Genomic DNA, 13407 nt, shown 5'->3' with positions numbered 1-13407 from the left:
CTGTAACAATGAGTTTTTCTGATTAGCTGCATCTCAAGAAATGACAATCCTTCACATCAACATGTTATGTCACATCAACATAACATCTTGAGTTAGAAATATGTCCGTTAGAACCTTTGGGATTTGAGACTAGAAGTTCTCTGAAATCTAGAGTGCTCAGTGGTGTGAGACATTGGCAAGTTTCTGACACCAGTACTAACTACAGGTACCCTTGTAGAGTGAAACATTTTCTTTGCGTTCTACCTAACACTGGAATGTTCTGGGACTTACTTCTCCAAAGCCTCAAGTGTACTCAGAGAAGAGAACAAAATAGCTTTAATAGCTTAATCCCTGCCCTGCCCTGCCCCGCCCCGCCCCGCCTCGCCGCCTCGCCTTGCCTTCTCTTCCCTTCCCTTCCCTTCCTTTCCCTTCTCTTCCCTTCCTTTCCTTTGCTTTCCCTTTTCTCTTCCCTTTCTTTCTCCCTCCCCTCTCCTCCCCTCTCCTCCCTTCTCTTGGCTTCCACTCCCTTCTCTTGCCCTCCACTCCCTTCTCCTCTCCTTCCCTTTCTTTTTCCTTTTCAGATGGCATCTTGCTCTGTCACCCAAGCTGGAATACTGGAGTGCAGTGGCGTGATCATAGTTTACTGCAGCCTTGAACTGGGCTCAAGCAATCCTTCCACCTCAGCTTCCCAGGTAGCTGGGACTATGGGCACGCACCACCGCCTGGCTAATTTTTAAAAATATATATATTTTTAGAGATGAGGAGCTTGCTATGTTGCTCAGGCTGGTCTTGAACTCCTGAGCTCAAATCATCCTCCCCTGCCGCCCCAGCTTCCCAAGTGATGGATTACAGACATAAGCCACCGTGCCCAGCCCAGCACCTAATGCTTTCTAATTGTCACCTAATTAGGTATATCAGAATTTGGGAATTATAGCAAGTGGTAAAGTGACATCTTTTAGAAGCCATGTAATGGTGTTTAATCTCCTTGTTAAGGATTGGGGAGTGTATCGATCTGATGTTTATGACCTTCCTCCTGGGGTCTATCGAACTGTAAAAATGTATCCAAGAGATGCTGGAACCTGGTTATTTCATTGCCATGTTTTTGAGCACATTGGTGCTGGAATGGAAAGCACTTACACTGTACTTGAAAGAAAAGGTAAGATCCATTGGCTAAATTAATTAGAAGTGATATTTAAACAAATGTAGTATTTCTATAAGGATATTATAAATGCATTGTACAGTCACATAATGTGATGTGCCACTCATTCATTCAAAGATTACTATTTGGAGATGACCAAGATACTCTAGTTTTATTTTCTTTGTAAAACTCAGATAACTTTTCATGATCTGATAAAAGATACTCCAGAGTTAAATGTAATTTCCAGATTCACATAAGATATACATATAAGGTATAAACAGACAATTCATAGAAGATCAAAAACAAATATCTTTTGAACCTATAAAAATATCCAAACTTGCCAATAATCAAATCACTTCAAAATCACATTTAAGCAACAATACAATACCTTTTTGAGTATATTTTGGCAAATATTTATCTATTTTTAATGATAGCATCAATAACAGTGCAGTGAGATAGGGTACATTGCATATACTTTGGTGGATGAGTAAATTGGTTCTGCAGATCTTGCAGGAACCTAAATCATGATCCCCATATTTTGACTCAGTATTTCCACCTGGCATTTGATCTCAGAAAATTATCAACAATGAAGAAAAATATGTATCACCACATTATTTTATGCTAATGGAAAACCGAAAACAAGCAAATGATATACGTAATGTGTGTAAAAATTGCAACATATCATCTAAAATATCCAACTTTAAAAATTATGTCTTAAAAATTTTAATCAGTAAATGCTTATAATACCATATTGGGTGGCAAAAAAAGCAGTCTACAAAATAGTGTCTGAAATATATATATGAAGACTGAATAGAAATTTAGTGAGATGTTACTGATGACTCTCTCTAGGTAGTGAAATTATTAGTGAGATTTATTAAGAAAATAGTAAGATATGTATTAAGAAAGAATAAATCTCACTAATAATCTGTTTCTTCCAAGGTTTCTGTAAAGTTTAAATTACTTTCAAAATTAGGAAACCTATTGAACATATATATCATACACTATTTAAAATATACCATGCAGCTCTCAAGTTATGTGAATATTTTCTCTGTGGGGCTCTTTGCAGGGCTGATGGAGCGGAGCCTCTGAAACAGAGAAAGGAGTGTCTGCATGAACAGTTTCTCAGAATCTTCTCTCAATATCAGGACTACGTTTGTCAACAAAACCAAAAACTGATTAGCCACCAATATAATTTTTACCTACAACATCCTATTAATGTCAATAATATCATTATTGATACAATTCTAATAATCATTACCCTTATTCCTATCAGTGTTCATGCACATTCTTAGTAAAAGAGACTTTGGTGTGCTGTCCATGAAATAAATCCCCCACTGCTAACACTCTTTCTTTGGGAAAGTAGATTTTGTATTTCAAAGAATATAAAGTCAAATTTGATTGGATTTATAGGTCATCTGTTCCCACAGAAGGGTGACATTGATGTTGCTATTAACTTAGTAAGTAAACTTTTTGTGGCAAAAGTGATGGTAATCATTTTAAGGATGTTCCTAAGACTAATATATATTTTGTGTTTATTCCTTAAATGTATGCAATCATTTTGGTTTAGTATTTTAACTTAGAACTACATGCTATTATATAATATTATCTATTTTTGAAACTTCCTTTTCTACAGTATAAATATTTGATATGATATGAATATTGACAAGCTTACAAACCAAGGTAAAGCTGCCAAAGAAGGAAAACTCCAGGGACAAAGGAGTCTGGGAGGAACCAGCTAAAGACTTTCATGACAATGTGCCAGGAAAAGTAGTTTGAAATAAAAGTTTTCTTAGTAAGTTTTGTGTGAGAGCTGCTTCTTGTTTTCATAAATTGACCCTGAAGTGGTGTCTGTATTGTCTTGTGAGTGATGTAATAAGGTTTTAACAAATGCAATGGGGGTAGGTAGGAGAGACAAAGAGAGCAAGAGCAAAGTCTTGCTCAGTTATAAAATGTACCAAATGTATGCAACCCAAGACTTTACCCTAGACTGCAACATTTGTAAACCTTTAAAAAAATTAAATTCTCATAGCATGTGTAAGCATTTAAATCAATCTTTGAAATGCAAATCTATATATTATATTGTGCCTTAGGATTGGAAGATGATAGATTACAGAATATATAATTTTCAGTTTTCCAGAACAAAAAAAAAAGGTGGGGGGGCGAGCCGGGGGACTCAAGTTCTGAGCTCATATCTGGCAGTACTAAGCAGTTAGGATGTGTTCTATAAGCAACAGAAAACCCAGCTAAGAGAGAATTATCAGTGCTGTTTGTCTTATATAATAAAAAAGTTTGGAGGTAAGTGGCTGCTAGGATTGGTTTAGCAATTTTTTAAGACAGAATCTCACTCTGTTGCCCAAGCTGGAGTTCAGTGGCATGATATTGCCTCACTGTAACCTCCACCTCCCTGGTTCAAGCAATTCTCCTGCCTCAGTCTCCCCAGTAGCTGGGACTACAGGTGTGCACCACCACACCTGGCTAATTTTTGTATTTTTAGTAGAGACAGGGTTTCACCTTGTTGGCCAGGCTGGTCTTGAACTCCTGGCCTCAAGTAATCCACTCGCCTCGGCCTCCCAAAGTGCTGGGATTACAGGCATGAGCCACTGCACCCAGCCTAGTTTAGCAATTTGATGATATGAGGGCCAGTGTCTTTAATTCCCTTGGCATTTTCCTCATAATTGTTGCCTCACGGTTGCAAAATGGTTGCTGCAGCTCCAGATATTACATCCACATTGAAGGCAGAGAAGATGGAAAAAGGGGGAGCATCAGTCACATCTGAGGAGACACCAGCCAATTTCTGCCTTTGTCTTATTGGTCAAAACCATTATTAGCTGGCTACCCCTAACTGCAGAGGAGACTGGAAAAGAATTTTGTAGCCTCTATCATGAAAGGAACAAGGGAGACTGGGTTAGAAACGTCTTGTGAGTTGGCTAACAGCCTTTTCTTTAAACAATAAGTAAGAATACTTGAAATCAGAGCTTGGTTAAACAAGAGTTCAGGTTTTTACTTTCTAGCTTCTTAGCTGTGTAGGCAGTACATGAAAACCTGGAGTGTAATCAAGCAAATTCCTGATACTATATCATTTCACTCCAAAATACTCCACTATGTATCTCCAGCATAAAATAACTTTTAAAAAGTAATATAGTGGCTGGGTGTGGTGACTCACGTCTGTAACCCCAGCACTTTGGGAGGCCGAGGCAGGCGGATCATGAGGTCCAGAGATGGAGATCATCCTGGCCAACATGGTGAAACCCTCTCTCTACTAAAAATACAAAAATTAGCCAGGCGTGGTGGCACATGGCTGTAGTCCCAGCTACTCGGGAGGCTAAGGCAGGAGAATCACTTGAACCCAGGAGGCAGAGGTTGCAGTGACCTGACATCACACCACTGTACTCCAGCCTGGCAACAGAGCGAGATTCTGTCTCAAAAAAAAAAAAAGAAAAAAAAAAAGTAATATAGTAAAAATGCTATTATAAAATCAGACAAAATTAGCAGTAATACCTCATTATTTGATATTAAAACTATTAAGAACTTATGAAATATGGATACAAGTAACTCCCTCCATAGAAACATTCAAGTCTGAGACTTTCAAAGGTGCTGATAAAACTAGAGCATTCTTTAAGAAACTGCAAAAGATATTGCCCAAATTTCACCAAGAATGTTTAATTAACCAATTCATTCATTCATTTAAGAACACAGTTCCAAACTTTGACTTATCAGGTGGACGAAGTATGATTTAGTAAATGGAGTTGAATGGAAGGGTAGTAATCTGTATGAATTCTTAACAGAAGAGATTCAAAGACTAAGAATGTGTCAATGGAATGTGTCACCTGCACAGCTGTTGGAAGGTGCTCTTATTCTAATAATGAGTACTCAGTATTCAGACAGAAATCATGTTAATTTTTAAAATGTCGGCCGGGCGCGGTGGCTCAAGCCTGTAATCCCAGCACTTTGGGAGGCCGAGACGGGCGGATCACGAGGTCAGGAGATCGAGACCATCCTGGCTAACACAATGAAACCCCGTCTCCACTAAAAATACAAAAAAATTAGCCGGGCGTGGTGGCAGCGCCTGTAGTCCCAGCTACTCGGGAGGCTGAGGCAGGAGAATGGCGGGAACCCGGGAGGCGGAGCTTGCAGTGAGCCGAGATCGCGCCACTGCACTCCAGCCTGGGCGACAGAGCGAGACTCCGCCTCAAAAAAAAAAAAAAAAAAAATTTTTAAATGTCAAAGAAAAAAGAAAAGAAACATGCTTTAAGAGTATCTTCCCTTTTGTGAACGAGATCATGTCCTCTGCAGGGACATGGATGGAGCTGGAAGCCATTATCCTCAGCAAACTAACGCAGGAGTAGAAAAACAAACACTGCATGCTCTCACTTATAAGTGGGAGCTGAACAATGAGAACACATGGGCACAGGGAGGGGAACATCATACACTGGGGCCTGTCGGGGGGGTGGGGTAAGGGGGAGGGTGAACATTGGGAAAAATAGCTAATGCATGCGGGCTTAATACCTAGATGATGGATTGAAAGGTGCAGCAAACCACCATGACACACATTTACCTATGTAACAAACCTGCACATCCTGCATATGTACTCCAGAACTTAAAATACAAATTAAAATTAATTTACAAAATTAATTACAAAATTAATTTCTAAAAAATACCTACCCTTTTGCTCAAACTCTATACTTGGGAAGGAAACTGTGTTCCATAATACAATTTTCTGAGTGAATCTATAAACAAGGATGGAATGCCTCCAAATTGAAAAAATAATAATAATATAAATAATATAAATTACGGCTATGATGCTTTATTATACTTTAATTTTACATGAATTATTTAACTTTATTAATAAATAATGATTTACTCTCCAAGCTATTCACAATCAATCAGCACCTTTAAACCCAGTCACCTTTAAGTAAACTGACAAAACGAAGGTTTGGAATCTACCATGTGACAACCCCAACCCAGGCAAACTCCTTCTAGAGTGCAGACAGACTGGGAAGCCCGGCCTGGAGCTACTCCGGTGCTTTCCCACATGGCCCTCTATAGTGTGCTGTGTCTTCTGCTTCCAGGGGAGCCATGACTAGCAGTAAGCTTTTCTCTCAATGGCATTGGCCTCTCAGAATTGTCACTCAGTCACCTTTTGTAAATTAAGACCCGGACACAAATCAGTGTTAAGAGCTATGCAGTGTATAGAACCCTCACATGGGGTCAAAGCAAGAGAAAATGGGCCAGGGGTGTTATGAGAGGAGAGCGTTTCAAGAAAGTCATGCATTAAATTTCTGTGTAGTCAAAGTAGTGAATGAAGTTATTCCTTTAAAAAGGGTTGTTCTTCAATCTTTTTAAAAATTATATTATTGTGGTTCTATTTCATTTTTGATAAATCACATGCTTTGATTTCTATAACAGTCAAGGTAGTGAGAGAACAAGAATGGAGGATTCAGCTACATTCTTATGCTGTTTTTTAAAAGTCTCTTTCCCATAGTACTACTGTATGTTAAGGCTTTCTGTATGTTAGAGTCTGGGCTTTCTCTCTTCCGTTGCCTGGGACCATTTTACATCCCAGGAGCTGACGACTAGGGCCATGACCCCATTAATGTGCAGCCAAAGGGGGATGGTGACATGACTGAAGACCTATCTGACAGATCATTTCCAAAATAGTCATGACCTGACTGATAGGGGAGAATAGTATCAGCAATGCTCACACTGTGCTAGGGCAAGTCAGTGTACTCATTAGCAAAGTCTGTACGTGACCACACTCACCTCTAAAATTCCAGAGTTACACAATTTCCTGTGAAAAAGAAAGCAGCATGGTTATCTGTCCAATTGGTCATAGTCAGAATGACCTGCTATTTTGTACTTAGAGTCTCCAGCTGTCACAAAGTGAAGGACAGTTCTCGATGGTTTCCTAATAATTCTGTTGGCATGGAGTAGAGGTTAAGAGCCAGTTCTCAAGGGTCAGCAAAAAATGGAACTAGAAGGTATATACAGGAATAGTGGCAGTAAAGAGAGATTGCATCCTGCCAGACAGAAATAAACAGAGGGGATATTCTCTAAAGAAGGCAGCTTCCTTGACGTTAGCCATCCACAGTCTCAGAATCGTGATTGCCAAATGCAGATAAGATTCACCCAGTCCAGAAATCCTTAAGATGACAAAAAAAAAAAAAAAGTGGAAAATGATTAAAACTTCTGTTACATAACTGTACTCAGGTTACTAAGCTGTTAACTTAGACATATACTTGTTGTTTATAACAAAGATATACCCTGGGATTCTGAGGTAAAAACCTTTTGACAAGCACAGCGAAGAGGACAGGCTGTTTCGCAGTCTAGATTCCTCTCTTTCTTGCAACGCTGTAAGTTTCCTAGGCTGCTTCTGGTGCCCCTCTGCTCCTTCTTGTCTCACCCCAGTCTGTGCTGTTGTGGTGCATTTCTTGAGTGCAGAAAACTCTCAACTGCAACATTATGCAAAGTTCATTTTAAAGTACTATCTCTGGAATCACTGTAATGAAGTTTGCAGTGCAAAATGACTCTGCTAATGGCTGAGCTTAATAGCTCCCAGGGGCTTCTCCCTCCTATTTTTATTTATTTATTTATTTATTTATTTATTTATTTATTTATTTATTATTTGTTTATTCTTTTGAGACAAAGTCTTGTTCTGGCACCCAGACTAGAGTGCAGTGGCGTGATCTAGGCTCACCACAAGTTCCGCCTTCCCGGTTCACACCATTCTCCTGCCTCAGCCTTCGGAGTAGCTGGCACTACAGGCGCCCACCACCATGCCCGGCTATGTTTTTTTTCTTTTTTTTTTCTTGATATTTTTAGTAGAGACGGGGTTTCACCGTGTTAGCCAGGATGGTCTCCATCTCCTGATCTCGTGATCTGCCTGCCTCGGCCTCCCAAAGTGCTTGGATTAGAGGCGTGAGCCACCGCGCCCGGCCCCTCTCCCTCCTGTTTAAATAGTCCTAAGGCTCAGAGAATTCTCCCCACTTCCTGTCACATGCCCTTTGATGACAAGAGTAACTACCACAAAACAGAACAGAAATATGGACTGCATGACCTTTTTTGCGTTACACCATTAAACGTTCACAAGGGCACTGGTCACAGTGTTACTGTTTAACCATTTCATTTCACCACCAATATGAGGGGTGTGCTATGCATACATTCTGGAACCTTCAACAACTATTTGAACAGGTTTGTTTGTTCGATGGTTGGTTGGTACAATTTGCTGAAACAAGTGACTTTGGGCATGGTTACCGTGCTCTGATCAACATCTTTCCATCCACAGGATTGGGGTGGAGTTTGCGCACTGAGTGAAAAATGAAACGCAAATGGCTGGGACAGTTGCTGGTTCACATCATGGCTTCATGCCAATTAGAAAAAACACTGCCCCCTTCCCCATGCTCTGGGGAGGATAAACGGCTGAAAGATGCCCCCTATCTGTGTGAACCATTAGGGAAAGCAGCTTCTTGCAAGGCACAGGGTTTGGCCAAGGGCAAACCTTGGCCGGGGTTGACATCTGGGCAAGATTTTAATCCCTCGTCAGTCCTCCCAGTGGACATGACAGCACAATTATTCAAGGCAGTCCTAGAAGGAGGTCTTGGGGCATCCTGGGCAACATGATTCAGTTTTCTGTATCATGCCATTTAGTTAAGGTTATTACCAGCTGGTGAGAGAAGCTCCTCCACCGTCTGCTTTAACATGGGTCATTTCAATTAACCTGAGATTTTCAGAAGAGGAAACTGAGGCTGAGCTGAAGTATCTTACTGGAGGTCATGTGGTAGCATCAGATTTTGATCTTTACCCTGTTGTTTTCCCTAGCACTCCTTATTCTCCTTCTCTGATTTATTTTTCTCCATAGCACTTACCACTAATATTGTGTATTTCATTTTCCATTTGCATATTGTCAGTTTCCCCCAAGTAGAATGTAAGTTCCATGATGGTAGGTGTTTTATTCACTGGCTGTATTCCCAATGACTAGAACAGAACTTGGCACACGATGAGGCTCATTCAGTAATATTTTCTAAATGAATGAATTTTTCAAATATCAGGATGCTTTCTTCTATACCAATCTATTTCAACAAGTGACCTTTAGCAAATACACAATATTTTGAGGTATTTGAGAGAAAAAAAATTATACTAACACAGTGTCAACTGTTATCAGGATTTTCTTCAGCTAAAAAAGCCACTTCATACTTTTAGACATATACTTCCTGACTAAAAACAGGGTTTAAAAAAAAAGCCTTCCACCTTAAAATTCATGTCCACTTCAAAGAGAGAAATCTCACTCTTATATAATAAACTGGGGTACTTTCTATTTACTAAGACTAATCTTTGCTTCTGAAGACAGGTTTAGTTATGGTTGGTTTATTTGATGATTAAAATAAAGTTATTAGCCCCTGTTAGGCTCTGCTAGTTATTTGCATATAGCAATACAGAATGATCTGGTAAAGTTTTTATGCAGATGTGGTCCAAGCTCATAAAATAGATACATTCTTCTAAATTAAATTCTTATTTTTGTTTACTTAAATTTGGCATGCTAGATATCATGTTCCATATCATAAAGCTGCAATTAATCACTTGTTAGACTTTTAGAAATAGTCATGAACCACATAATAATGTTTCAGTGTATGACAAGCTGCCTATGTGATGGTGGTCCTATAAGATTATAATAATGTATTTTTACTGTACCTTTTCTATGTTTATATATGTACAGATACACAAATATAATTGTGTTACAATTGTCTACAGCATTCAGCATAGTTATATACTGTACAGGTTTGTAGCCTAGGAGCAATAGGTTATACCATATAGCCTAGATGTATAGTAGGCTGTATCATCTAAGTTTGTGTAAGTACATCTATGATAGTCACACGGTGAAAAACGAGCCTAACAATGCATTTCTCAGAACATATCCCTGTCATTAAGAACGACTGCAGTAAAAAGCTACATGTTTTTGATTCATTTTACATAATCCTTATCCTGATTTACTAAAAGTGCACTGTTTGCAGGACTCTGTGCTGTGACATATTGTCAGAGGAACAAAGGGAGCATTTAGACATGTTGTCTGCCCTCCTGGAATTTACACAATGAATGGAAAAAGGCGCAGAGTTATGCACACTCTAATGTCTCCAACAATAACTGTTGACTTTTTATTTTCAGTCAGAGAAGCCTGGCAACCAAGAAGTGGTTTTTTGGTGGTTTACGAGAACTTAACTGAATTGGAAAATATTTGCTTTAATGAAACAATTTACTCTTGTGCAACACTAAATTGTGTCAATCAAGCAAATAAGGAAGAAAGTCTTATTTATAAAATTGCCTGCTCCTGATTTTACTTCATTGCTTCTCAGGCTCCAAGAAGGGGAAAAAATGAAGATTTTGATACTTGGTATCTTTCTGTTTTTATATAGTACCCCAGCCTGGGCGAAAGAAAAGCATTATTACATTGGAATTATTGAAATAACTTGGGATTATGCCTCTGACCATGGGGAAAAGAAACTTATTTCTGTTGACACGTAAGTCACTATTTTTATTGTTTATAGACCAAAATTTTAAATTATTTTTAAAGAATAGAGCCAATAAGATGAAATATTTTTTAAATATCTTATATACAGAAACTGCAAAATGTGGGCTTGAAACCCAGGACACTTGAATCAATCTCCCTTATGTTCCTGTATATTTTTTATTTGGGGGACTACTCTGCTTCTTTCCTGTTGTTCCTGGGATCTGTGTTCACCTCTTATTACCTCCCATGGTCATTACTCCATCTCTGATTAGGATTCTGTCTTTTTGTCTGTTTATGCAGAACTTCTTTAATTTAAACAATTACTGTATAAAATGTTATGTTTATTACACCATTTAATGGTTATTCATGATAGAGATAAATTTTTTTATATCTTTCAAAACATCACTTATAGAAATAAAATATGATTTTAGCAAATATGATTCTGCCTGATATTTATTGAGAGACTCCGGACAGTTAAGTAGGTTAATCTTTGACAGCGTCAGACTCCTAATTTGTAAAATGAGGATAATAAGCATAGCTCATAAGGTTACTTAAAGAGTGAGTGCATGTAAAACTCTTAGTACAATGCTTGGCACATATATGCATAAAAAATGTCAGGCACTTATTAGGATGGTCCTCAAAAAGCTCCATGTAACTTAAATGTCTTCATATTTCAGTTGGAAAATCCTCTTATTGAAAGCAATATTCACTACACAGAAAAACAAAAAATGTTTAGTTCTCCTTGAAGTTTTTTGTACAGAAGTTAATCTATACCGAGGTCTTCACTTTTAGTAATGCTAATTAAACATTAACCACCAAATGGGAACTTGGAATTCAAAATCAATATTCACTACATTAAAATGTATTTCAGTGGTGATAAAACACAAACAAGCCTAATGACCACCAGCTGCTAAGATTATATCTTTAAAAAATAACTAAATAAGGATGCCAAAGTTTGTAATTATTGAATGTTATTGATGAGTATATACTATTCTCTTTAAATGTTATGTAAAGTTGAAATTTTTCACCATAAAAATAAATACATAACTGATAATAATATCCAATTATTATATTATGAAGTTAATAATATACAGTAAGGAAAGTTTCTGACCTGAAGATAAGTGGTTGTAAATAAAACTAATACATCTTGTAATTATTTCTTTTTTTAACCTGTTTTAAGATAGTATTATCTTCTAAAGAATATGACATGTTTTTACAGCTTCACCAAAAACATTATTTTGCATGGATTCAGTATTTTCTTGATTAAATATAATATAAATTATACAAGATTTTTATTTCCAAGGAAAAAGTCAGACACATTAAAAAAATAAAAATACTATCCTTTTCCATGCCCCCACTCACCACTACTCTGTCATTGTTCATGATCAAAAATCAAATCAGCTTTATCAGGCATAAACTAAATGCAAGACATTGCCCTGACTATGCTTCAATTAAAAAAAAAAAAAATCTTTCATTCTAAAAATCAGGGAGTAGAAGAGTGAAGGAGTTTATTTAGAATTTGGTGAATGGGGGCAGAGGAAATTCCTTTGTTTTTAATTACTCCCATGGCCTGTCTGTGCCAGGGAAGCTATCCAATGAGTACAAGCTTGTTTACCCCATTGTGACTATATTAGTCTCTTCTTATGCTGCTAATAGAGACATCCTCAAGACTGGGTAATTTATTAAAAAAAAAGAGGTTTAATATACTCACAGTTCCACATGACTGAGGAGGCCTCACAATCATGGTGGAAGACAAAGGAGGAACAAAGGCACGTCTTACATTGCAAACTTTCCCACACCTTCCTGTCTTCTGAGCCCTCCAAGCCCCTAGGAAGTTCCAAACTTTCCCACATTTTGCTATCTTCTTCTGAGCCCTCCATACTATTGCAGCCTCTGCCTGCTACCCAATTCCAAAGTCATTTTCACATTTTTAGGTACCTTTACAGTAGTCCCCCACTCCAGGTACCAATTTACTGTATTTGTCTGTTCTTACACTGCTAATAAAGACACACTCAAGACTGGGTAATTTATAAAGAAAAAGATGCTTAATGGACTCACAGTTCCGCATGGCTGGGAAGGCCTCACAATCATGGCAGAAGGCAAAGGAGGAGCAAAGGCACATCTTACATGGCAGCAGGCAAGAGAGAGCTTGTGCAGGGGAACTCTCATTTATAAAACCATCAGATCTCATGAGACTTATTCACTATCATGAGAACAGTATGGGGGAAACCACATCCATGATTCAATTATCTCCACCTGGCCCCACCCTTGACATGTGCGGATTATTACAATTCAAGTTGAGATTTGGGTGGGGACACAGCCAAACCATATCAGTTACTTAAAAAGTATACTTAATAGCGATACTTTAGGATCCTTAAAAGGAAAAATGGAGCATCTTCTAGTTGCAAAGTCCACCTCTCTTTTTGTCATTGTCCTGTGACTTTAACATCTCCCTTGGCTTCAACAATATGCTACAGTTGTGCAAACTCTAGGTGGGACTGCTTGCTCTGTGATTTTTTTCCCCCCATATATCTGACCAGTGAATTTTGAATACAACTTCAGCAATTTTGCCAATACTATGCTAAACTTTTTGCATAGATGTGTGCAGATAGCAACCTTTTGGTCCCTTCTTTGTCCCAGATTTGCAGCATGTTTAGCCCAGTCAGTGAAGGATGATGGAGTATCACAAGACATGGTTGGTACTCCTTATTGTGTGATGACTACAAAGGAGTGGAAATAAATGGGCTGAAGAATAAGATGTGAAAGAGTGCAATATAAGTTTTAGGTAAAG

General features: G+C 38.2%; 2 protein-coding genes across 7 annotated transcripts in view; both read left to right on the top strand.

Moving 5' to 3' along the window:
• Positions 1-2883, top strand: part of LOC105470050 (ceruloplasmin-like) — a 43658-nt gene extending 40775 nt beyond the window's left edge. The window contains exons 17-18 of one of the 3 annotated variants that reach the window (XM_011721772.3): positions 973-1135; positions 2751-2883. In XM_011721772.3, coding sequence (XP_011720074.2) covers positions 973-1135; positions 2751-2755 — 168 coding nt within the window. In that variant the 3' untranslated portion in view covers positions 2756-2883. Of the gene's footprint in view, positions 1-972; positions 1136-2183; positions 2727-2750 lie in introns of those variants that run through there. The other 2 variants (XM_011721771.3, XM_071091092.1) reach the window with 2 other exon arrangements.
• A 7558-nt stretch (positions 2884-10441) lies between these two features.
• C (ceruloplasmin) overlaps positions 10442-13407 on the top strand; it is a 55604-nt gene continuing 52638 nt past the window's right edge. For all 4 annotated transcript variants that reach the window (XM_011721764.2, XM_011721763.2, XM_011721766.3 and 1 more), the window contains exon 1: positions 10442-10626. In XM_011721764.2, coding sequence (XP_011720066.2) covers positions 10481-10626 — 146 coding nt within the window. In that variant the 5' untranslated portion in view covers positions 10442-10480. The remainder of the gene's footprint in view (positions 10627-13407) is intronic.

Source organism: Macaca nemestrina, chromosome 2, assembly GCF_043159975.1.
Source record: "Macaca nemestrina isolate mMacNem1 chromosome 2, mMacNem.hap1, whole genome shotgun sequence".
Classification (NCBI taxonomy): Eukaryota; Metazoa; Chordata; class Mammalia; order Primates; family Cercopithecidae; genus Macaca; species Macaca nemestrina.
The sequence above is the reverse complement of the archived record's forward strand: the minus strand, read 5'-3'. Positions and strand labels throughout refer to the sequence as shown.